This window comes from Trichosurus vulpecula, chromosome 2 (assembly GCF_011100635.1).
Source record: "Trichosurus vulpecula isolate mTriVul1 chromosome 2, mTriVul1.pri, whole genome shotgun sequence".
Lineage (NCBI taxonomy): Eukaryota > Metazoa > Chordata > Mammalia > Diprotodontia > Phalangeridae > Trichosurus > Trichosurus vulpecula.
The window spans coordinates 102226178-102253021 of record NC_050574.1 but is presented as its reverse complement, the minus strand read 5'-3'; the positions used below and the strand labels follow the sequence as shown (position 1 = coordinate 102253021).

Sequence of the window (26844 nt, the reverse complement as noted above, 5' to 3'; positions counted from 1 at the left end):
GTTTCATCTTTCTTTCCCTAACCCTTTTGTATTATGAAATACTTTATCAGAGGTGTGCTAAATCTATATGCATGTATATGTGTTGCATGTGAGGGAGAAGAGGGTTCTCATTTCAATTGGTCTTGATGCACCATCTGTTCTGAAATATTTTTACAGTTTTCATGCTGTTTACAACAAAAGTCAAAGTAATGTTAAAGGAAGATTTTATTTCTTCCCATATTTCTTAATATAGAGATTTAAATTCTGTACAGCAGATGTTCTTCTATCAGGCTAGCTTTGTCTTCCTTTTTGTCACAATTCAGCTATGATGCCAATGCTTGGCTAAGACAGTGGCACTGCCTAACTGTGGTCTATTAGGTAAATCAGTGTGCTTAGTTATGTTTCAGTTTCTTCATCTTCCTTCTAACTACAGATTAAAGAGGACTCCCCTGCCATCTCACCTACTGCAAATAGCCCAGCTCCATTTGGCCTGAAACCTCGATCAGGTAAGTTAAAATGGGAGGGGGAAAAGAATCTCACTATGAAACAAGCTGAATTAGTCCTCACACATACATGTAAAGAACTCAGTTTCCCTTCAGGGTTAGAAACCCATACATTATTAGTCACTAACACCGTCGTGAGTGACAGGTGCATAATGTTGGTGTTCAGATCCTGATAAGATTTGGGGATTGCAGATTTTAGACCACTGTATTTTTTGTGAGTCAGCATTTGTTTGGTTATTACCTACCTTTGAATGATGCAGAAAACATGAGCAGTAAGGAATCTGGGAAAGAAATAACCTGAAAAGATATTAACCATAAGAAGATACTCACTAGAATAACCTAATGTATGGAAGGAAATACAGTGCTTTCCTCTTCTCTCAAGGACTCATAGTGAACTCAAAGTTGAAATTTAAAGGGATAGGCAGATAGAATAGAAAAGTATTTAACTGAGGCATTGCCCCACTACTTTTATATATTTAATGGATGCTAAATATTTATTTTTAGGGCTTATTTGGGTGGTTTGGGGCACCACAACAAATTGACTTTCAGTAAATATTTATATGCCATGCACCAAAGAAAAATGTAATGGTGCCATAGTTACATTTGCACCATGACTGCTCCCTCATTATAAAACTCTGCATGACTAAGATCTATTTTGGACTACTTCCAGTGGCCCTTTTACTAGGACTTCTGCAAGGGGAGCTTGTTATTGCACAGCCATGTTGCCCAGACAGAAATGCGGTGTGGCCCCTTTGTCTTTAAGAAAATGATTGTATGGAGCTTCCATTAGGCAATGCTGCATATGTGCTGGTGCTTTGTTTAATACCAGAATAGTCGCATGAATAAATTACAGCTATATGCAGGAGAAATTATCCACTCACGTAAGTAGACCTGCCTGTAGGGAGTTAATGCTATTAGTTCCTCTTGTTCATCTAAATTTCCAAAATTACATCCTCTTTTTTGGTCTCTCAAAATCCAGCTAATATTTTTATTTCCTTAGACTTTAGGACAAAAACACTCAATACTGCTTCTTTTAACCAAGTACCATTTAACAGCTGGCAGAAGCTTGTCTCACACTTAATATTTGGCGTTTTAGAAACCACAGCAGTAATTTGCCTTTTTAAAGAAAAGTACCCATAGAAAAAGAGCAAAGATAATTTTTGAAAGAAAATATATTTTGCAGAAAGTGGTTACATTTTTTTGGACACAAAACTCCCTTCATTCTGGGGCAGGTTGAATGATGGGTTGCAGATGGCTAAGTGTCATGTTATTGCATTCTTTGCACATGCACCCTGTAAAGCAAAGCTATTTTCTCAAACTTAAATTTGCTAAGAATTTCTCAGGTGTTTTGTAGCTATGAAACAGTGCAGATCATGTGGCCTACTGATGATGAATCAATAGTTATTCTCTATATTTGAAGAATAATACATTATATGGTACCCATTCATTTACAATAGAGTCTTTCTATTTTGTGTCTTGGCCACTTTATTGTATTAACTAACTTGCTGTCTAGTGGATTGCTTTTTAAATGATTTGATTTGGGGGGCTGTTTAAAATTCTCACTTAAGGAATATAATTAGGGCCTAAAATTTTAAGTCTACTATCCATTTCAAATTCTTTGTAGCAATGAAACCTGAATAAGACATTTATTTATCTGAAATAAGATATATAGACATGACAATTTTCCCATGGATTTTGGAACCTCTCCCTATTCTAAATGTAGAATAGTTACCTCGGAAAGCATGGGAATTGTTGAAAAGCCATGGCATTTAATTGCTATATGTAACATTGCCATTCTGAGGAGTACCAGGTAACACAACTAAATCTTACATATTGAATTTTTCAGCATTTTTAATATTTTTTTAAAAATTATTTCAGGTGTTTTCTCATTTTTGCAAGGTATCACATAATCTTAAAAGAAGTATGAATGAAAATTTGGTGCACACATCTTTGGATTACATGTAGATTTTTGTAGTTTAATTAAACAACAAAATTAACAAAATTAGATTATTTTATTAAGATTGGCCATAGAGTTTAAAGATAGTTTCTCAGAGGCTGAAGCACTGACGAGAATTAATGAATTTGAATAGCACTTGGAGTTTTCTTTTGGCGCTACTATATTTCCCCCAAGATATTTTTCTTTACATCTCGTGCATATTTTTTAAGATAATTTTAACCAAATAAATTTTCACTAGGACTACACCACTTTTTTCGATCCCCTACTTTCCCATGACCCATAAAATAAAGGCTTGGAATGCTATTTGCTTATTGTACTAATTTACTATGTAGATGAGTAAGATACAGATTATTTTCTTAGTTGCCAAATGATTGACTCACAAATACTTGAATTTCAAGGTTGTCTTATTTTGGAGAAGTGAAATAACATATTACCTTGTAGAATTTTCATGTGTAACTAATACTACTTCTGTAAGTAAATAGTTTTTTTTCAAACAATCACATCTACATAGGTACTATACCATGTAACTAGTTTTTGTGGGACTCATGTTTTCTCTTTTGCAAGCATCAATTATTTGGGAGGATTTCTGATAAATGGCTTGTTTGTGTATGATCTATGGGTACTCTTTCTTGCAACTTACTTTTGATGAAGATAACTGCTCTAAAGCTGTACATTTGTGGTAATGTTAACAATATTAACTGCATGTAAAAATCTGTGGTAATTACTAACACTCAATTTTTATTCATTCTTTTTATTTCATGCACCATCTTTCATCTTTCTCCTCCAATATTATACATTTTAATTAATCTCATATAAATTAAACCCTTTTCATTTCCATGCATTCCTAATGTCATTTATGAAATGCTGCTGCCCCTTTGGTTTTTTCCTGGTCCCTGTGCAACTATATGTGGACCAATTCTCTCACTCCTCTCCTGCAGACCCATCCCTCACTCTTCCTCCTATCTCCTTCAACAAACTTACACAGGCACAAACATGGGACAACCATAGCTACAATATTCCATCAGAAGGAGACAGTGACAATGGTAGGTGGTTTTGTACATATTTGTTCAATTGTACATTAACATGCCAGTGAACAGACTGGGCATTTAACTTAGGCCTCATGGCAGCTAAAAATACAGAACATTCAGATGCATGCATGTGAAAAGAAGAAATGTATACTTTAAGGATCAGTCAAAAAGAAGTGCATGTTAAATGTTCTGTAGCATGTTTTGGAACACAGTTTAACCAAGTGAAAATCCTGGACATGTTGTAAACAGAAATAACCTACCAGAATAATTTCACCTCCAGTATTTTCCTGATCATCTTCAAATTTACAAGAATTTTGGGTATTGTGATCTAAAAGAATCTGAGTACATTTAAACCTCTGCATTGCCTACATGTGAAGTTGAATGTTTTTGAGGCAATTCAATTATTTTCCATTCAACAAATATTTATGAAGTTCTTTCCTTGTGTTAGATACTAAGGAAAACTTATATTTTCTTTTTTTCTTTATTCAGTTTTATTTTATTTTCAGTTCCAGATTCTCTCCCTACACCTTTTTTCCTCCCCTCCCACTGAGAAAGCAAGAAAATAGAACCCATTACAAATATGTTTAGTCAGGAAAAGCAAATTTTCACATTAGCCATGTTCTGGGGTGCGGAGGAGGGGAGCAAGAAAAAGAAGTAAACAAAAAAATATGCTTTAATCTACACTCTGAATTCATCAGTTCTTTATCTGGAGCTGGATAGTGTTTCATCAAAAATCTTTGAAATTGTGATTGGTCATTGTGTTCAACAGAGTTACTAAGACTTTCAAAGTTTATCTTCAGAATATTGCTGTTACTGTATAAATTGTTCTACTGATTCTGCTCACTTCACTCTGTATCAGTTCGTATGGGTCTTCTCAGGTTTTTTTTGAAACCAACTCCATCATCTTACGGTGCAATAGATTCCATCACGTTTATATACCATAATTTGTGCAGTCGATACCCAGTTGATGAGCATCCTCTCAGTTTCCAGTTCTTTGTCACCACAAAGAGCTGCTATAAATATTTATGTACATAAGGATCCTTTTCTTCTTTCTTTGATCTCTGGAGTATAGAGTAGAGTAGCAGTATTGTTGGGTCAAAGGGTGTGTACAGTTTAATAACTTTTTGCATGTAGTTCCAAATTGCTTTCCAGAATAGTTTACAGTTCCATTAGTGTGTTTATTTTCCCACATCTTCTCTGGCATTTGTCAGTTTCCTTTTTCGGTCATCTTAGCTAATATGAGGCCTATAAGGTAGTACCTCAGAGTTATTTTAATTTTCTTTTCTCTAGTTATTAGTGATTTAAAGCATTGTTTTCATATGGCTATTGATAGCTTGGATTTCCTCCTCTGAAAACTGCCTATCTGTATCCTTTGACTGTTCATCGATTGGAGAAGTCAATTCAGTTGCGTGTCAATTAGCCTCCTTGGAAGACCCAAGTACTAGATTCATTTCTAGGATTCCATGATTCTGTATAGTTTATCTTTACAAAGGACAGTGATCATGAAGAAAATGGATTATCTGTGTATTTTGACTCTACATATCTAGAAATGATATGATGGCATTGACTTGGTATGAAGTTAATTCTCCCTTGTTAAAAATATAGACTTGCCAGCTAATGTTAATATAGACATCTCTTATTTTATACCTATTGAATGTCAGAGGCAAGGAGTGGAAAAGAAACAAATTGCATAAATGTGCAAATACTGTTCATACCTTGATTTCTTTTAGAGTTAGCTGATGTTTAAGATGAGAAAGACTAAAGACTTTTAAACATATGGTAGATGACAAAGAGGACACAGTTTGCATGGAGGTGAGGGAAGAGTGAGATTATATATAAAACCACATTGCAAACACAAAGGGAAGATCAGTTTTCCACCAGGATATATTTCTCCCTGTGTAAGTATGTCTTATTGAATAGATAGAAATTTTAAGCCATTAACTGTTAACTTCTCACCAGATTTTGGTTTAATATGATGGATTAATCCCATATGTGGAAGACTGAGCTGACTTTTGTGGGAGAAGAGGGAAGGTTTGGTTCCATTCAAAAGGAATTTTAAAATTCCACAATTCCACAATAAAAATCACGATTCAAGTTATTCCACTAAACCTGACAAATGTAAAACTCCTATCTCCAATAGAGACATTTGAAAAGAGTTAACTGGAAACTTTCTTGTTAATTCCTTCCTTTAAAAGAGGGCTTAAAAGTGAGGTGTTAAGAAAGTAGAACAAGTTAACTAAAAATCCAGTGTTGATTAAAGGAATAAGAAATTAGAGATATGAAGCTGACATAATTCCAGATTCAGATTTATAGTATTTCCAAGTTTGAAAATATTTCTCTATCATCTGATACCACTCCATCTTTTCATAAATGAGAAAATTGAGGCCCAGGGAATTTGCCTTAGGTCAGATGATAACCCAGTCAAGACTAGAAACTAGGTCTGTGTGCAAGGTCCTGTACCATATTGCTTCACTTTTTCATTAAACTCAGCAGAATTCTCCTCAAAAACAAAGCAGTACAAAATCCTTATTCAGAAAGAAAGCTTCTACAGTCACTCATTTATCATGTCCAGTGGCAAATCAGATTTTTTTAAAGAGGCATGTATGGATATCCCAATGTGCTCAGCAGCAATAATGAAGGATTTTTAAATTGTTCATACAGCAACATCAAAAGTGTGATGTTTTTATTAGGTGACATATTACCACTATTTGCCATTCATTTATAAAATACCTCACAGAAGGGATTCATTTGTGTTCTAAAACATCCTTGCAAAATATTTGGGCTGATGTCCAAATGAATCTTGATGTCAGTCTTCATATCAAGGGCTATGTTTTGCCCTGCGATACGTGAATATGTTTTCCTGTGTTATCTTTAAGATAAGTAGCTACCTCATGTATTCACAAGCACAAGGACCAGTGTTGGTTTCTACTATAGGTCTACTATAGGGCTAGCAAACCGCGGATGCAGTTATTCCCTAACGAGATGTGAGCATTGGGAAAGTCCAGCTATTCTCAATATGTCTGTTGTTACTTCAAAATGAGAATGAAGCAACATGCAATTTACTAGACGAATCTTCTCTGCTGATATCTTCCTCCTTTATTCACTGTCTTACCAATAGCTACCTGTCACTCAAACATGTCTAAATGGATATCTCATTATCAAGTCAGCTTAGCACGAAGATAAACTTGTCTTTCATTTTTATTCTTCACACCTTTGTTATTCTTACCACTGTTTCCAGTTCTGTAATCTCTTGTCCATTCTTGGTTTAACTTGAAATTCTCCTTCGCATTCATGCTTCGCTTTCCAAAATCTCTACCTCAGATTAGCAAATTCAGTTCAGTAAATTCTCTGTGAAAGATATCATGCTAGTCATCAGAGATATAAAGATGAAAAAATATGGTCCCTGCCTTTCATGAGCTGATAACCTAATGGAGGATACAACAAACAATATGAAATAAGTTTACTTCATGGTAGAATGTGGTTGGAGCAAAAGAAAAATTAAGATACTACTATAAGAAAATTTGAAGTAGAAGAAAGCAGTTTCATAGAAAGTTCATGGAGAAGGAGCATTCTCAGCTGGGCCTTTTGAAAACAAGATTTCAGTAGCTGCAGTTTTGGAGAGCTGTGGACTTCAGGCACAGGAGTCTTTCTGAACTAAAGTATGGAGGCAAGAGAGGGTAGGCGAAATCAGAGAACTCACAAGAATCCAAATTGGCTCTGAGGGAAAGTTCTGAGAAGAGGAATAGTAGGAAAAAAGACTGGAAGGATTAATTGGGGTCAGATTGTAGAAGGAATTAAATTCTATAGCCCCTGAAAGTGTTTGAGAGGGATGATGCCCTGCCAAACTTGTGAATTAGGAAGATGAACTTGGCAGCTGAGTCAAGAGTCAATTGGAGAAAGACTAGAAGCACAGCTGCCAGTCAAGAGGCTTTTGTCAAGCCAGAGGTGATGAGTGCCTGAACCTGTAGCCAAGTATAGAAAATGAGGAATTTTATGGATCTGCTCAGATCATGACTTTCTGGAATATCTTCAACTCTTAATTTGACAAAGAATATAATTTCCTTGATAGTTCTACTTTTTCCTTATTGTTTTAAACTCCAGTATTTCTAAAACTTATTTTCCAAAAGTGTTAACCATCGATCCGCAGGAAGTATTTTGCAGCAGCTCTGGCTAGATTAGATCACTATGAGAATTTAAATTTACACAATTTTTGAAGCTGCTTCTTATGGGAAATGATGAGAAGTGCATGAGGGAACCGATTGGAAGAGAAGCTATGCCTTGAGAAGAGCAGCCCTTCAGTTTTCCTTCGGAACATCCTGAGGCCTAAACTTTTTTACCCAGCTTCATGAGGTTCTCACCATTCTGTGGCTTTCCTTTTGTGCATTATTTTCAGGAACAAAACACCTTCTTATCCTTTAGGATCATTTTTCTCTGTCTTACAAGTTTTGAAGTTTCTTGTTCAAATGATTATTTTTTGCTTAAGGGTGGGGTGGCACAATCTTGATTCACGTGCATAGTGCTCATACCAAGATATGAGACTGAAGAACTTCAGTCCAGTAGATAGCTATTTCAGAAGCATACATCAGAGTCTAAAAGAACCTTGGAACACTACTTACTTCACCCTCTGGCTAATTACGAATCCCTTTGACCATATCTTCAACAAGTAATTTTCCAGCTTTTTCTTGAAAACCTTTCTTTGAAGAGGAACCTCCCTTCTAACACAGCCTACTGGTTTTTTTTTTTAAATAACTCCAGTCATCTGAACTGTATCTTCCCTCAGGACCCAATCAGAACAATCTTCTTGTACTTCCTTTGGTAACCAAGGTTCCCAGAATCGGGAAGCTCATTCATCCCCATCACTCAGTTAAAACTAACAGTTAAAACCATTAAATGATATTTATTTTTTGTTTACAATCACCCCTTCCCTAGCACAGAGGTATCTCATATTTGACCTTAAATTTAAAAAAAAACCCAAGGAGGCCTTTCCCATCAGAGAGCATTTGATATCACTGGAAGAGGGTTTGATTTGGTCTTGTTTTTAAACACAGAAGACATGGTGTTAAATCTTGGAAATCAGAACATGCACTAATTCTTTGTATAACTATAGCATGTTCATTCCAAAGAAATTGGATCTGAATTGAATGCTTTCAGATCAGCATTAAAAAGTTTAAATGATCTTTCCTTTCAAAAAAAATTCAGGTGCCTAGCAGATTGGACGAATCTTCTGAGCACGAGGTGTATGTATGTATGTATGTGTGTGTGTGTATATATATATATATATATATATATATATATATATATATATATATATATATATATATGGATATGCCTGTAAAAACTGATCCCTGGGTGAGATAACTTTTATAATCCTTTTCTTGGTCTATAGAGTTAATCCTTTGGGGACAGTTATTAACTACTGCCTGTAGGCTGCTGATTTACAGATGCATCTTTTTGGCCAGTTGGTTTATAAGTACAAATAAATCTTTTCTGACTTAGGGTTTTTAATGCACTTTATAGTATAACAGCAAAGTTACTCATTTTTATAACTTCCCATCTGTCATTCAACTCATGCAGGGGCAACTTAAATTTGAGTTTATCAGACATGATTTTAAAACCAGCAGTTGTCTGTAAGTCTGTTACTAAGTGTCATTTTGTAGCTTCGCATGATCCAATTGCTAAAAAGTGATTTAATTACCAGATTTATTAAGTGCTTCCTGTGTGCCAGGCACTATACTAGCCACTAAAGATACAAAGAGAAAAATGAAGTAGACCCCTCCCCTCTATTCTGTTGGGGAGAAAGCGTGTAACTATATAAGTGTATATAAAAAACATACAAAATCATTACAAGGTAGTTTGGGAAGAGAGGGCACTGGCAGCAAAGCAGGATCAGGAAAGGTGTTCATCTTCTTTAAAGTTACTCTTATGCTTCAATTAGTTTTATTACACTTTCTAAAATGTTGGTATTTGTTGTTGATTACTTATTTCAGTTGTGTGCAACTCTGTGACCCCTTTAGGGGTTTTCTTGGCAAAGATACCAGAGTAGTTTGCCATTTCCTTCGCCAGCTCATTTTACAGATGAGGAAACTGAAGCAAAAAGGGTTAAGTGACTTGCCCAGAGTCACGTAGCTAGTAAATGTCTGAGACTGGATTTGAACTCAGCTCTTCCTGACTCTAGGCCCAGCTCTCCATCCACTGCACCACCTAGCTGCCCAAGTGTTGGTGTGCCCTTCCCTAAGGGAGGAATCTTTCATAATTGAGTTGTGCCTTGGATCAAGTGAGGGATTCCAAGGGACAGAGATGAAGAGGAAGTACATTCCAGGCATGGGGGAATAGCAAGCTGGGGGTGGAGAGATAAAAACTCGTCACTATGCACAGAAAGACTGTCTTTCTATTGTGCCTTAGGCATTCTCCAGGACAGAGAAGGGAGGATGAGATATGTGCAAGGAACATCACGGTCATTTTGGCTACACTATATAAGGTACATGGAAGGGAATAATGTATAATAAGGTTGGTAAAGTAAGTTGTGGCCAAGTTTTGAAGGACTTTATATGCCAAACAGAGGTGTTTATATTTTATCCTAGGGACACTAGGGATCCACTGGAGTTTACTGAATACTTAGGTAATCATATTGGCCTTTGTGTAGAGGCTGGATCAGAGACCGGGGGGGGGGGGGGGGGACTCAGTCAGGAAGAATAATTAGGAAGCTATTTCCAGGGGAGGGACAATAAGGGTCTGAACTAAGGTGGTGTGGCCCTGGTGAGTGAGAAGGGGTGAAATGTGAGATGAGATTCAGCAGCTGATTGGATGGGCAGAGCGTGGGAAGGAAGAATCAAAGATAATGTCAAGACCTGATGAAGTTCTTAAAACATGCAATGAATAGGGCATTTTCTGAAGCTTTCAAGAAAATTTGGGGTCTTCATTACTGTTTAATATAATTTGAAAGAAAAATCTTAAGTACTATGATCAGAGCTGTCCTCAGGTTACCAACATAATTATGATGTCATGACAAAATGAAAGGGAATCAGGTGTGCAAATTGTAGCACAGTTATCTAAAGACTTCCCATGCTGGGTATGTTATAAATGAGATACAAAAGTGAGCATTATTATCTCAAAGATACTAGCTTTCTATTCTCGAGTATACCATAGTAATGAAATATGCACCCAAAGCTAATATTACACTCATCATTTCACTAATCTTAGGAATACTTGAGGAGTGTTAGATGTGGAATCACAAAGAGCTGAGTTAGAACCCTGCCTCAAACACAAGCTGTGTCGCCCTGGGAAATGCACCTAATCTCTCTTAAGACTCAGTTAGCTCATCTATAAAATGAGGCTAGCATCTAACTCATAAAATTGTTCTAAGGATCTTGAGATAACATGTGAAGTATTTTGCAAACCTTAAAATGCTACATAAATACTAGCCCTTATTTTTTGAAAAATCACAGAGCATCTTTTGATGGCATAGTCTCCATATAACAAGTAAATAGCCATATACATCCAGGGATTTAATTTTTAAATAAGCACATTATGAAGGAAAGATGTTAAAAAGGAAAAATAATGCCTACAAATCAAAGCTAGATGGTTAGGCAGCTAAGCGGCACATTAGATAGAGCACTGGGCATGCAGTCAGGAAGGCCTTAGTTCAAATCCAGTCTCTTACTAGCTCTGTGTGACTTTGGACAAGTCACAACCTTTTTGCCTCAGTTTCCTCAACTGGAAAATGAGGATAATAATAATAATAATAATAGGGTGTTGGAAGGCTCAAATGAAATAAAATTTGTAAAGCACACAGTATGAAAAATATAGATACTGGCTATCATTGTTGTCATTTTAATTAATAATACTATTATTAGCTCAAATGCCCTGCCATTAATTGAATAGCTCACATATTCTCCCAATATGGCCTGAGTCTTTTAATTATGTGCATGTGGGTAACCTTGGACATGGCAGTTAACCCTGTTTGCTTCAGTTTCCTCATTTGTAAAATGAACTGGAGGAGATGGCAAACCAATCACTTACCAAGAAAACCCCAAATGGTGTCACAAAGAATTAGATATGACTGAAACAATTGAATAATAATTTTGCATTATTCCTTTTGAGTTATGCAAAAAAAAAACAACAAACCCAGGATTCATTTAATTTCCCTGATCCTATTTGTGTAGTGTACAAATTCCTAATAAAAAATCTCTTGGAAATATTAAAACATAATATGTTGACTATTACCACCCTACAGAAAAGCTGAGGAATTTACATTTAAATAGTATTGCTGCAGCTCCCCCTTGTGGCCAAGTTGAGTAATGCCTAACTTTTTAAACGGCCTTTTGATTTAAACTAGGTAAATTTCCTTTTCCAGTGATTTTGTTCAATTTAACATGTATTTTGTTTCCTTAAGGAAGATTCTTCCTTTGGTTAGATAATTGCTCCAAGGAACATAACCAACCAGCTCATTTAAACTTTTATAGATCTCCTAAGCCAGCACCTTTTGTTTCTTACTATAATTTGGATAGGTCAGTATTTGAAAGTTTGCTAAATTCAATGCACTTTTCGACATTTACAGTACAACATTTACCAAAAGAGTTTCCTGATTGTTTTAAATGTAGTTACAATAAAACTTTAGTTAACCAGCACCAACAAGGCTAGGGAAGAGGGCATCTCTAATTTGTTTAGGATTAGATTGCATTTCTTTTTTTTCTTTCCATCTCCTAGAATTTCTCAAAATATGCATCAGTTTCCTCCTGCCCAATCAATATCTTCCTTTCTTGCACTAGCCCAGCTTTTCTTCAGATTCTACTTTCTTTCACTACTACTCTTTACCCCAGCTTGCTGCTCTTGTAGGTCGTGGCATCTCTGGGGTTTGGCTTTTCTGACTCCATGGTCAGTTTAGTGACCAATAACTGAATTTCTTTGATTTGTCTTTGGTGCTTCATAGTTTTGACTTTTCCTGCAAGTTATTGGTTTACCATAATCCTGGCTTTTTGAGTGTTATGATTATTTAGGCATAGAATAATTGAGGTTTTACTTTATATTTAAAACATCCACAAACTTTAATATAACTAAATTCAGTTTAAATGTAATTGACTGAATTAACCTCTCAAAATGCCTTAAACATTTGTAAAGTAGTTGAATTACAAATTGTTGGTGACTATAAAAAGTTGACTTAAGTTGATACTAAAAATAAAGAGGCTACTTTTCATCTTAAGCTTACTTACATAAGTAGAAGTATTTATTCATTTAGAAATGTTGCTGACTTCCTAATGAAGTTTGAACCAGTGTTTGGCTAATTTCTGAGATTCAATGTGACCCTAGATGAGTCATTTGCTTTTCCTCCCTATTTCTCCATTCTTCACTATTATTGTTTACGTGGGACTACTCTGTGTGAGAAAATGATAATTAAAATACTTACATTTAAATAATACTTTGCAGTTTCAAAAGTACTTTATATATGTTATTTCATTCAGTCCTCACAATAGCACTGTAAGGTAGGTTGTACAAATATATTTCCTATTGATTAAGATACCAAAGTTTAGAGAGGCTAAGGGACTTAACCCTCCCTTGCACAGGAGTCAGGGGTTGAGTGGGTGCTGGAACAACTTGGACCTTCTGATCTCAGACTTATCAGTCTTCACTGACATGGGTCACCTGGTCAAAATTCTAAACTCTGAGGCAGGGACTCTTTCTCTGGCAAAGGTGGGAATGAATGCTGACACAGACATCTTAGAATTTATTGAGGAGAGAGAAACTGAGATGGGAAAGAAGTGAGTTGTTTGCTAGAGTGCTTAAGGAGAATTTAAAATGGCATGATAGAACAGGGTAAGTAGAACCTGGCATAGACTCCACACTTTCTCTTTGGAAGCATTTATTAATAAAATGTTTCTGTAAGTTGGTACTTCTTTCCAGTCCTGGCCTCCTCCCATCATATTTGAACTGATTATTATATTGCAGTCAGGTCTTCTCACTTTTGAAAGTGCAGGTGTGTGCTTCACCAAAGGGAAGGAGCCTTTCAAATAGGCAGCAGCACTCAAAAAGGTGGGATTCTTTCCCAGTAAAATTTTTTTTAAAAATACTGCATGTTATGTCAAAATTCTTAATCAAGAGGTCTGAGCCAAAGAAAACATTAGTTTATGCTTATTTTTTAAATCTCTAAAAAGTAAATATCTTTGTCTTTTTTATTTAAAACAACTTATCGATCAAATACAAATGCAAATGAAAGCCATGTGAAAATGAGAGGGGGAAAAAACCAGACAAGTGGCAAAGATGGGTTCCAGCAGTGACCCAAACATTTGCACTTAGTCTAGATCATTCTCACAAGATGTGTAGATTGTGTATGTAAAACAACAGAACATCATCTAGTCATCTTAGAGAGGCTCCAATCCATAGGGAAGAGAGGGTAGAAGAAAACCTGAGCTTTCAAGATGGGGAAATTGTGGCTTTGATAGTGAATAAAGAACTTTGTCTTATTTGACACCTGAAGACCCATTGAAGGCAACATGTACAAAGCCCTGTGTAAAAGACTTGTTTTCTTTCTGTTCCAGTGTTCTTGAGACCACAGAGGAATTTGGAATCCATAGATCCTCAGTTTACGATTAGGAGAAAGATGGAACAAATGAGAGAAGAGAAAGAACTTGTGGAGCAGCTTCGAGAGGTATGGGAGGAGTTGTTCTGGGGTTCTGATGTGGGGATCCAGAACCCTGGGCATTTCAGTGAGCAGTGGCGTGTTGTAACCTGTTTATGTGCTGATGTAAAATGTCCTAAGTCACAAGTCCTAGGAGTGTAGGTTTAAAGCCAAACAGAATCTTAGAGGCCACTGTTTTCAATCCCCCGATTTTGCAAATGTGGAACTCAGGCCCTGAGATGGTTAAGTGAAAGCAAAAACTTTGAGTGGAAACCATGTGAAAATAAGAGGGAAAAAGAACAGTTGGAGTAGTAGCAAAGCTGGTTCCAGCAATGACTCAAACCTTTGCCTTACTTTAGGTCATTCTCACAAAAAGTATAGATTGTTCATGTATATAAAACAGTGAGAAATCATACTGTCTTCTTAGAGAGCCTCCAGTCCATAAGGAGGAGGAGACAGAAGGAAAATAAACTTTCATGATATAGAGAGTATCTGAAAATTATGAAAATATGAAAACTTATACTAAACACTATTCAAACTTTTATAATCATTCACTTGAGCAATGATAGAGTATATATGTATATATAGTATATATGTATGTATCAGTATATATAGAGTAAATATAGCTAAGTGGTATATGAAATGCAATCCCATATATCCGTGTGTGTGTGTGTGTGTGTGTGTGTGTGTGTGTGTGTGTGTGTGTGTTTCAGGGAGATAAACTATAAAACAGCCAAATAAGATGTCACAAAGAACTGTATGATTAATTGTGGATAGAAAATGAGCACTTGGACTTCAGAGGACAATTAGATGCCAGGACATCATTGAGGGGTAGGAGAATAAGTCACTTCATAGATGAGATGAGACTTAAGCTGGGCAAAGCTTCAAGGAAGCCTTTATATGGCTTGTTTAAATAAATCTGTTATCATTGTATGTAATTTGTTTTAAAAATAAAAAGATGCTGAACTTTATTTTTTTTTTACCTTTTAAAGTTTTGAAAGGGATTTGAATAGGGAATGTGGGATGTAGAAATCAGACATCATTTATTCCAGTGTGGGCAAAAGCCTGGGGAAAGGAAGATGCAGACTAAGGCTTCTTCACTGGAAAGGTGCCCAGTTTCAGACCTTACTTGGGGCAATTTGGACAGCAGGTCTTCTTCTAATCCAAAAGATGCAATTTAGGATCTGTGAGAAGAGACCAAAGAAGTGGGATTATTTTCACTGAATATTAAAAAGCCAAATGAGAAGTATCTTAGAAGTATCTTCAAGAATAGAAACGTTCGTTATATAAAGGCAATGACTGGCTTAAATCTAGCTCCACTGAGAACAGAAAAAGAATTTTCTAGGCATGAACTTGCTTAGATGCTAACATGTGTTTTTCTGAAGACAGTTAGGGCCTCCTCTTGTGAGAAACTCTAAAAATAGCTCCAGATTCTCATCTATCTGAGATGGCTTGTGTGGGCTTCAGCATGAGGGCAGATGAAGGAGCCACTTTCCACCTTTGGTTCACTCTCTAATCACTGTGGTCTCAAACCATATGAATGTAAGAACCTTCATTTTGTCAGAACTTTAAAGCTCTTTGAAGCAGAGGTCAGGTGGGAATCTAAATTGAAGTGTGAGACACTGGTGATGAGCACCACATAACATTTTGAGTTGGTCCCTTCAAAACAAGAGCATATAGCTAATAATGGTAAGCCTCCAGCCTCTTGATTGTTAAATCAAGATAAATTATTCTTTTGCCATACGAAATTAGACATTTAAGAGACCATTTTGGCCCAAGACTCCCTGACTCTGTGAAGGGGTGAAGTGTCCAGACACTGAATATATTAGGAAAGACTATTAAGGTGAACTATTGCTTCATGGTATGTGGATGAGCCTAACCATGGCCATCAACTGGTGGTTGATTAAATCAAGTCAATTCTTGGCTCTAGAATTTGAGAGGCCAATCTAAGTATTTCTGCCTCTTGCAAAATGAGAATCCTGCATACTTAAATGAATAAGAACTAATGTCTGAGGTTTAAAACCTGATTTTTGAGCCAAAATGCAATCTGACAACCCTTTTGTTGGTCCCCTTTAGCTTTCTAGGGACCTAACCCAACCTACCAGGACCTACTTAGCTCCTTCGCTTCATTGGCTCATTCCATTCATGTTGACAAACTTTGGAGGAAATATTAATGAAGATGAATTTTACATATGCTACAAAGGATTCTTTTTATTCTGCACAAGTTTTTACTTTGAAATTAACCTGAGTAGGAAGTGTATTTTGATTATTGTTTACAGGTTTCAATGATTTGAATGTTTTATACCCTTTCCAGTGTGATGCCAATCAGTGACTAAAGATTTTTCCCACCCATTCAATAGGCCTCAGGTGGGGCCACCAAAAGGAGGCTTGATTAGAAGGAGGCCCACACCTTTGTGATAACAATCAGTGATTAAAGACCTTTCCCACCCACTCGATAAACCTCAGGTAGGGCCATTTGGGGGATGCTTGATTGGAAGTTTGTTTGTGGGCAGGCCTACTCCCTTTACTTAGTGAGCACTGAACCTCAGGCCAACACCCTTTTGCTGATTGGGCATGAAGCCCTCAGGCCCTAAGAAGAGTATATACACTCAGAAGGTGGCCATTGAGAGTGGAGAATTCAGAAGTCAGAAGCAAGAATTCAGAATCCAGCACAAGAAGGAGAAGTAAGAACTCTGAAACAACAGAACTGCAGAAAGAATGCAGAGTGAAAACCAGAGAGTTTCAGAGACCAGAGAACTGAGTGGGGAGAGAATGCAGGCAAGCAGACAGTTAGGATTTGTGAGTAATTGTTTACAGGGAGGCCTAGCAGGGAGGAAGGTTACAGGATGACGTGGTTCCTTGCTATAATACTGTGTTACAATTTCCCTGTTGCTACATTGAGGTGGGCTTACTGGTTTTGGAATATAATTACTGCTACATCGAATTGGAGTTATTGGTCTTGGGATTTGATCCTCTAGTGTCTAAATAAATGTTATACTTCCTCCGCCTTCTACATAGAGAGTTTTTCATACTTTGCGATTCCGAACCATACAGGCATGTTCATGGTCATCCTTGAGGTCATGAATCTTGCCTTACTGATACATCCAGAAATAATCATGCTTTCCCTCAGAAGAATATTTGCATAAACACTTACATACCTGGAGTCTAATGTATTTTCCCTTCAAACTCCTTTAATGATTTAATTTTTTAAAGTAATTAATGATAACTTTCATTTTTTTCTAACCAGAGCATTGAGATGAGACTAAAGGTCAGCTTACATGAAGACCTAGGAGCAGCTCTGATGGATGGTGTGGTCCTCTGTCACCTAGTTAATCATATCCGTCCTCGATCTGTAGCAAGTATTCACGTCCCCTCACCAGCAGTGGTAAGTATAAAATTTTAATCAAATTAAATTCACATTTGTATTATTTAGTAGAACTTGCCATGGCCAAATTTCTGATTACTTTCTAGCCCCTGTTCAGCAGTCAATAAACATTTATTAAGGTCTTCCTATATGCAGGACGGTCAGATTACACCAAGAAAGGCAAATGTCCCTACTCTTAAAGAGCTCATAGTCTAAGGAGAGAGAAAACATACAAACTGCTAAGCATAAACAGGATTTATACAGTAGAAACTGGGGTTAGTCTCAGAGACAAGGCATCATGATTAAGGAGTATTGAATGGGAAAGGCTTCTTGCCAAAGGGACTTGAGCTTAGACTTGAAGAAAGCCAGGAAAGCCAAGAGGTGGAGATGAGGAGAGGGAGCATTCTAGGTGTGGGAGAGAAAATGCCCAGAGCTGAGATGGTGCATCGTTTGAGGACAAGCAAGGAGGCCAGTGTCGCTGAATTGAGGAGTACATGGTGGGAGGAATAATGTAAGAAGACTGGAAGGGTAGGAAGGGGAGAGATGATGAAGGACTTGAAAAGCCAAACAGAGCCCTTTTGGTCCGAGCTGTAGCAAGCGTCTGTGCAAGCAGCGACGAGTTCCCCAGCTTTCGGCCCTCTCTCACTGGCGTTCTTCCTCCTGCTCCAACACCTTCCCCCTCTGTAACCATGACAGAACAGGCCATCTCCTTCGCCAAGGACTTCCTGGCTGGTGGCATTGCCGCTGCCATCTCCGAGACTGCGGTGGCCCCTATCGAGAGAGTTAAGCTACTATTGCAGGTGCAGTATGCAAGTAAACAAATTGCTGCAGATAAGCAGTACAAAGGCATAGTGGATTGTATAGTCCGAATTCCAAAGGAACGAGGGGTGCTTTCCTTCTGGTGGGGTAACTTAGCAAATGTCATCAGCTATTTCCCCACCCAGGCCCTTAACTTTGCCTTTAAGGATAAGTATAAGCAGGTGTTTTTGGGAGGAGTGGACAAGCACACACAGTTCTGGAGGTATTTTGCTGGCAATCTTGCCTCTGGTGGTGCAGCTGGAGCCACTTCTCTCTGCTTTGTCTACCCCTTGGATTTTGTGAGAACCCGCTTGGCAGCTGATTTTGGGAAATCTGGCACTGAGAGAGAATTCAAAGGCCTGGGAGACTGCCTTGTGAAAATCACCAAGTCTGATGGAATTCGTGGCTTATATCAAGGTTTCAATGTCTCAGTGCAGGGTATCATTATCTATAGAGCAGCTTACTTTGGACTCTATGATACAGCAAAAGGCATGCTCCCAGATCCCAAGAACACTCACATTGTGATCAGCTGGATGATCACCCAGACAGTGACTGCTGTAGCTGGGATGGTCTCCTATCCTTTTGATACAGTAAGGCAGCGAATAATGATGCAGTCTGCGCGCAAAGGAGCTGATATCATGTACACTGGGACAATTGACTGCTGGAAGAAGATTGCTAAAGATGAGGGTGGCAAAGCTTTTTTCAAGGGTGCCTGGTCCAATGTTCTTAGAGGCATGGGTGGACCTTTCGTGCTTGTCTTGTATGATGAATTGAAGAAAGTCATCTAAGTACATCCTAACTTAAAAAGGAAGCAGTGAATATAGATCATGTAGAATACTTAACCATACTTAGCATTTTGGACCATTAACCTTCAAGAAATTCCTGTTGTCTTTTTATCCAGGCCAGATCATGTTTGTAGGGGAACCAGGAAAAGCTCTTAGAAAAAGGGACTGACTCATTTATTGTGATCCATTATTCACACAGTGGAACTGATGATAATTCCACATACTGATTCTATTGGGTTTTGGGAAAATAACAGTTACCGTGGGTCCAAGGAGGCAGATCAACTTAGACCATCTAGTTTAAATGCTCTTTTGTAGGACCAAAAATTTGTGTTTAAGTATTCATTTAAAAAAAATCATGTCTCCCATTTGTACTTAAGCACTATATATACTGTTTTGCACAGCTGACTGTTTGTCAGTTATGATGATCTGTGTTGGGCATTCTGCTGTATAACAATAAATACACAGAAGACTCTAAAAAAAAAAAGCCAAACAGAGGATTTGTTTGATATTTGAGGTCATCAGGAGTCACTGGAATTTATTAAACAGAAGGGGTAATGTGGTCAGACCTGCATTTTAGGAAGATCACTTTGGCAGCTGAGTGGAAGATGGACTGTAGTTGGGAGAGACTTGAAGGAGGGAGGCCATCCAGAAGACTTCCGTAGTAGTTCAGGCATGGAGCGATACAGGTCTTGCACCAAGCTGCTGGAAATACAAAGATGACAATGTACACAGAGAATTAAATACAAGTTAATTTGAGGAGAAAGGGAGTGCTAACAACTAAAGATATCAGGGAAGATTTCCCAGTGACACCTAACCTGAGCCTCGAAGGAAAACAAGGACTCTGAAAGGCAGGAAGATAGAGAGAAAGTGGTTTCTAGGCATGGAAGACAGCTGTATAACTTCATAAAGGCAAGAAACATAATGTCAAGTTCAGGATTTAGCTAGCTAGTGGTCCAGTTTAGCTGAAAACAAAGTTCCTAAAGGGAAATGATGTGAAATCTGGAAAGACTAGAAAGGTAGATTGGATCAGGATTGTGGAAGGCCTTTAAATGTCAGAGTAGGTTAATATTTTATCCTAGAAGTAACAAGAAGTCACTGAAGACCTAAGGTTTTAGTGGTGATAGACATAACAGAACTTGGGAGCTGACTAGAAAATGAGGGGTAAAGAAGAAGGAAGAGATGTGAATGACTTTAAGGCTCTGAAATGAATTAACAAAAAAAAAAACAGGGAGATTTGGAGGTGTGTTTATGAGGAAAGATGACAAGGTCTGGTCTGTTTTGCATATTTTGAGTTGCGATACTAATGGAACATTCAGGTAGAAATGGCATACTATAGTTCCGTGGCTGCGTTAAAACCTTAAAACTAAAGTTTTAGCGCCAGAAATTGATGGCCAGGATTTTTTTGCCCACTTAATTTCATGTAGTTATTAGCCTTAATGAATAATAATACAGTAAAATGGATTAGAAAAGCATTTGTAAGCACCCACTTTGTACCAATCACAGTACTAAGCCCTGGCAATACAAATAGAAAAACAAAATGGTCCATGCTTTCAAGGAGTTCTCATTTAATTAGTCCAGCTATAGGAAATTTTGTTCCCAGGTCTCATCCTGCAGTCCTCCATTGACTCCTGCTACTAAGTCATGGACCATTCCTAGACCACCATCCTCAGAATACTATCACCACATTACCCCTTCTCCCAAGTGCCTTTACCCATCTTCTCTGAGGAGTTGAGATCTCACCTTTTTCCAGCCCAACAATGTCTGCCATCAGGCTATATACTCTGTGCCTCACCACCAGGTACCCTTCCCCCAAAAAAACTTTCCTATGTGTAAGAATTCCTAGTTATAATTCTTGAACTACTCACTGGTAGAGATACAAAATTTAGATAAGAATTAGTTCTTGCCTATGTGGAACTTATAGGCTGGGGACATATTTATTCTTTTCTAGTCTCGTGTCATCCACAAATTTGATAATGCTATCTATGCCTTCTTTCCAGTTATTGTTCAAAATATTGAGCTAAACAAAGCCTAGGACATAACCCTGAACTATTCCACATTTTCATTTGTTTGTTTCTCTTGTTTAAATTTTTAAAATTTTTATTACACGGCATATTTGTTTTACTAGTATAATGATTTAAAAATACAAATGAGGTTCATGTTATATCCTGGACACTTAACACATTATGTTTTTCAAAAATTATTCCCTTCTTATTCCCAGTCATAGTAATATCAGTAGTAGCCCTACTCCATTAAGACAGTACATTTGAAATACTTTTTTGAAGTAATAATTTTATGTAGTATATTTTTACCATTCTTCTTTGAGCACTACCAATGCGCAGCAATAAATTAAATTGCAGTGAATGTGACATTTTTTGTTGTTGTTCAGTTATTTCAGTTGTGACCGACTCTTTATGACCCCATTTTAGGGTTGTCTTGGCGAAGATACTGGAATGGTTTGCCATTTCCTTGTCCGGCTCATTTTACAGATGAGGAAACTGAGGCAAACAAGGTTAAGTGACTTGTCCAGGGTCACACAGATAGTGTATGAGGCTGGATTCGAACTCAGGTCTTCCTGACCCCTGGCCCAGTGCTCTATGCACTATACCACCTAGTTGCCCCATAAGGATTTTTTTCAAAAGTAATCTGTTCCTCCCATTTTCCATTGATGTTTTCCTTCCCTGCCCCACCCCCTTTTATTTTAAAGAAAGAGACTACATCTTTGCCTATCCTGCCCAAGCCGAAAGTGCAGCAACCACTCACAGGCCAGATCTCACTGATGATTATCATAAAAGCTGTGACCTGCTCCATTTCTGCCCTGTGGATAGGTTCACTTCTCACTCCCAGGGACTTACCATACTGGTGCCAGACTTAGTGTGGACACCTGATTTGCTTTAGACCTACTACATATACCTCAAAACTCCCAATCTCAAGCAGTCTACAAGCCTCAGCCTTTCCGGTAGCAGACACTATAGGTATGTGCCACCATGCCCTACTCATTGATTTCTAATAACAAAAATTAAATGGTGCTTTCAGGTTCACAAAGTACTTTAAATGTCTTATTTCATTTGAACCCCTTTTATAGATGTGGAAACTGAGGTTCAGAGGTGTTGAGGGACTTGCTTATGGTCACATATGGTCACAGTAGAGGATTTGAGTTCATTTTGGATATAACAGTTGTCCTAGTATTTGAGGTCTGTTACATGGAAAAAGGATTAGATATGTTCTACTTGGCCTCAGAGGGCAGAACAAGGAACAAGGCTGCAGAAAGGAGTTATTTAGGCTTGAAGAAAAGAGAAACTACCTAGCACTTAGAAGTATCCCAAAATGGAATGGACTGCTTTGGAAAGCAGAAGGTTCCACATTACTGGAGAACTTTAGAAAAAAACCAGATGATTTCTTGCCAGAGACGTGTAAGAGGGTATTCTTGATCAGAGGCAGATTAGGCCCAGTGATCTCTGGGGTCCCTTCCAGGCCTGTCATTCTGTGTATGTAGACAGAGCTTCTCTCTTACAGGGTCAAGTAACACAGCACCAAACTCCACAATAGTGAGTCAGTCAACTACACTCTCCTCCCTGTCATGTTGTAATAACATGTAGCAACTGCATATTTGTTGAGTAAAGGCACACAGCAAAACCTGGAAAGCAAGTTTTTAGAATCCCATTGAAGGGCCTGCTTTGTGGAAGATTCTGTCCTATTAGAGTACTTCTTTCTGGAGGAATAATTTTATTAAAACCCACAAACTAAATTGTTCCATGGTTTCTTTCTTGTTTTACTAGCCACATGAAGATACTGGTACCTTATATAAATCTACATATAAAATAGGTAGGGGTGTATGTGTGTGTGGAAGGGGTTGATTTGGGGATTTTAGAATGTTGAATTAGTAGAGTGTCTTTTTTTTAAAGCAGCATTAAACCTGAAATGTAGCATTAAAACATAATAATAGGCCATTTAAAACTTTCCAGATTAACTGAAAGTGCCCTACCTGGAACTCTCCCTGGTTTTCATGTCATGTGTAACCCTCAAATGAGTTTTGAGTGACTCTGGGTTTAGTAAATAATTTCCCATAACTCTCAATGCTCTTTACTTTCATGTGGCTTGTATAATTAAGTCCTAGGCTTTGATGGGGAGTAGTTTAACTGGCCTATAAAATTTAGCTCTTTGTACATTAGGGCTATTTCCTTCTTAATAACCATTATTTCTGTGTTTACAGCCCAAACTTAGCATGGCCAAATGCAGAAGAAATGTGGAAAACTTTCTGGAAGCATGCCGAAAATTGGGAGTTCCAGAGGTAATTCTTAACTTGATCCAAAATACCAGCATTTTGTTTAATGTATATATTTAACAATTGAATAGATGATATTTAAAAAAGCAGACTTCTTATAGTATTGTTTTCCAGTCTTGAGCTTTCTAGAGGAAAAATGCTGAGTTTGAAGGATAAACTATATGAGGAAGTAGCATTAAAATATCTTTTAGCAGTATTACTCATTTTAGGATAAAGGTGAAGAACATTGTTCCTATAAGTTTTTAAAAGGAAAATGTAGACTTCTAAACATGGAAAGAAATGCTTTAAATGAGTCTGTGGTCCAGCTACATGAGCAGAAATCGAAATGCCATTAAGTCCCATGAAATGAGCCACAATTGGTTTGCCCAAAGATAACTTTGCTGACCCCCCTGTGTACACAAGTGACATAGATTAGCCCTTGGCCACTGCAGTTTTGGGTTTCCAGGGCCACATGGGTTGGGGGTGGGTAAAGTGTGGCTGAGACAACTCTCCCATGGTACATCTGTTCTCCTCCCCCAGCTATTCACCACTTCCCCTTCCCTTCCCACACCAACTCCCAGCCAGTTTTTGGTGTGCTGCTTTTCAGAGGCACATTGGAAAGAGTTTAATACTGGGCAGCACAAAGTGACTCTACAAATGAACTATACCACCAAGAGCCCATGTGAAAAATGAACAAAAGGAAGCAGTGGAGTGGGTGGGGAGGGGGGAGAGGATTAAAGGTGGTAGAGAATGCAGGAAGGAGTGCATCATTGTACTCTGTGGCTCTTATCAGCACCTATATCCCCCAGAAACATAGGCTCTAAAAACACAGTTCAGGTTTTGAGTGTCTGCACACAATGTAATTGTGCCCAGTGATAGGAGTCTGTTGCTGCATTTGTTCAAAGATTTTTTACCACTGCCTGTCATTTGAAGAAATGAAGAGGGCTAGCAAAACAGCCGAGGGGAGACCCTTGAATTTTTAAGGAGAAGCTTGCCATTTCTTTGAAGTAGGCTGTAAGTTTTACATTATGGCCTGTATATTGTCTTCCCTTGATCAGAATGTTTATTGGTGTATTCATATGGGTGTATATGTACATGTGTGTATGCTTATTGCATATCCACTCATGGTTTTTGAATGTGTGGGAATATACACATATCTATCAGGGTGATTCTGTTACGGGCTTGCAAGGTTTCCCGTAAGAGAATCAGAGCTGCTTGAAAACCTTATTTGGATGTCATAGCTTCTTGCCTGTGCTTGGAAGCTCTGCGGGTCAGTGACCTAAGCCGCTGTGATTTTGCTGCATTCATTATTTGTTTAGCACGCCCTAGTGCAAACTGAAATGAAAATAAATGCCTGTAACCATTTATTGTGGGTGAGGAGGAGGAAGGATAACTCAATCCAAATCCACAAAATGGCACAGTGGAATTTGCTAACGTTTCTGCAAACTCATGCACCGAAAGGTGAGCCCTTTCTATTTTCAGGGTGTAGTGACTTAAAAGAAGCCGGGGACCCTCTTTGTCACTTTACCTCCTTTGTTCTGCTCCGTAAGAACCATGTGTTTAGCTTGATTTGTTTTTTCTAAGTTCTAAACTAATACAAGGACCAGTTTTATGTTTATTTGTAACATGCTGAGGAAAATGGAACAGCTTTTCACAGAAAGCTACAGAGAGGTTATTGCCTCTGTTTTGAAACATTAAAAACACATGTTGGTTATGTAGCGATGGTCTCTTCTTAATGAGCGTGGATGTGTCTGTGGAGGACACAAGCAGGTGCTACACAGGTAGCAATTCCTGAACATACCAGTTTGTTTGCACCTCAGGCTTTGTGTCCTAGGGAATGGGTGAGAGGAAACATTTTTTTTTAAGCTGAAGATCTTGTGACCTTGGGCAAATTATATAACTTCCCTAGACTTCAGTTTACTCCCCTGTAAATTGACGGCATTGGACTAGATGGCTTACAAAGGCCCTTCCAGTCATAGGTTGCTTATTAGGGAAAGAGGGTGCCATCTGGAGATGGTACACAGCAGGATGGCATTTGTAATATTTACTATAAAGTTACATTTGTTACAAGTTTGGCATATGTAAAAATTATCCATAGGTACTCCAGACTTTTAAGGTAAAAAGCCAGATGTTCTTCTCCATACCATGAATTGTCTTCAGTTGTACTTTTTTTTCCCTTGTATTCACTCTGGTGAATAAAAACTGACCATTATTTCTCTAGGAAACCAGAGATAACATCTCTCTTGTTTATATACCTATTTTCCTAGCCTCATTCTCTGATATGCATATATGCATGCATACCAGAATTCCTATATTTTGTATAAATAATTATAAGTGACATTGTGAATAATCCTTTTAGAGAGTGAAAAGTTACAGTGTCCTTGCATACCAAAAACTGTTCATTCCCTTGGCCTCTATAAAAAAACATGATAGGACACCATAGGCCAAAGTTAGGGTTAGAGCAGTTCAAATCTAATTTCCCAGCAAGAGCTGGCCAGTTCATTAACTTAGATGCAAGAGTTTATTTGTGCAATTATGGATGTAAACATACTTGGAAATTAGACTCATCTACATAGAGCCTTTTGGCACACTTTTTGTTTTTAAAGTCCTGGTGTTCTTAATATGAGAGGCAGGCTAGAAGGATGGATGGAGAACCAGCCTCATGGTTAGGAAGACCCGGCTTCAAGTCTCATCTCTAAAACCTACTGACTGTGCAACACTTGGCAAGTCTCCTAACCTCTCAGTGTCCCCAAACAACACCTTAGAGCCATGGGTTCTAGGATAGTAGCCATCTGCTTTGGTAGAGGGTCAGTCACACTGAGAATTTCCAACCCCAATGAAGCCCAGTCCAGACCAGCAGCAAAAAACAAACAAGCAAAAAAACTTGCTATAAGCTTCTCTCTTAGTTCTCAGCTACATGGCTATTTTGGGGTTTAGAGGCTGAAGAGACATTTATGTGATGAACTTCAGCAGCTGGAACTCCTCTGGAGTGGCTGGAATGTCCAGTCCAGGAAATGTTTCTGCTCAGGATGTGGCAAAACAGCAACAGGGTCATTGAAGAGGTAGGAAGGGCTAGTGTGTACACAACGGCATTTTTAACAGACTATTTCAAGTAATATTGAGGAGACTACTCCTGCCCTTGGTGTATAGTTTATACATTTATCATGGTTGATTTTAATTATTTAAGTTCAGATTTGCTCTGATGTAAGAAGCACAATTCATTCTCTGATCATTAGACTATGTAGAAAAGTCAAATGAGCAGACTTTTTGTCTTCCACATTCAGTTTGCCTAAAGGCTGGCTTCACATTGTTGAAGGTTAAGCCATGGAGATAGGATAGGGGCAGATAGACCTGGGGACATTTGGGAGAAAAGGTATTACATGAAGTTAATGCTATTATTCCAGAAAGTAATATGGTAGGGCACAAGATGGGACATTAAGCAAGGCATGGGAAGATAGAAAAAACTGAGCACAGGTTGTAGATTTCAGATTTGGTGTATAGGTAACTTCAGAAACACTTCATGCTGTAGGTAATGTTCTTTCCCACCCTGAAATTTC

General features: G+C 37.9%; 2 protein-coding genes across 2 annotated transcripts in view; both read left to right on the top strand.

Annotated features, from left to right (window-relative positions):
* LRCH1 (leucine rich repeats and calponin homology domain containing 1) overlaps nt 1-26844 on the top strand; it is a 251066-nt gene that overhangs the window by 203476 nt on the left and 20746 nt on the right. The window contains exons 15-18 of the mRNA XM_036747909.1: nt 413-485; nt 14000-14109; nt 17327-17464; nt 23237-23314. Coding sequence (XP_036603804.1) covers nt 413-485; nt 14000-14109; nt 17327-17464; nt 23237-23314 — 399 coding nt within the window. The remainder of the gene's footprint in view (nt 1-412; nt 486-13999; nt 14110-17326; nt 17465-23236; nt 23315-26844) is intronic.
* LOC118840413 (ADP/ATP translocase 3-like) lies at nt 18024-19029 on the top strand. Its single transcript, XM_036747910.1, has one exon. The coding sequence runs from the start codon at nt 18133-18135 to the stop codon at nt 19027-19029; it is 897 nt and encodes a 298-aa protein (XP_036603805.1). The 5' UTR covers nt 18024-18132.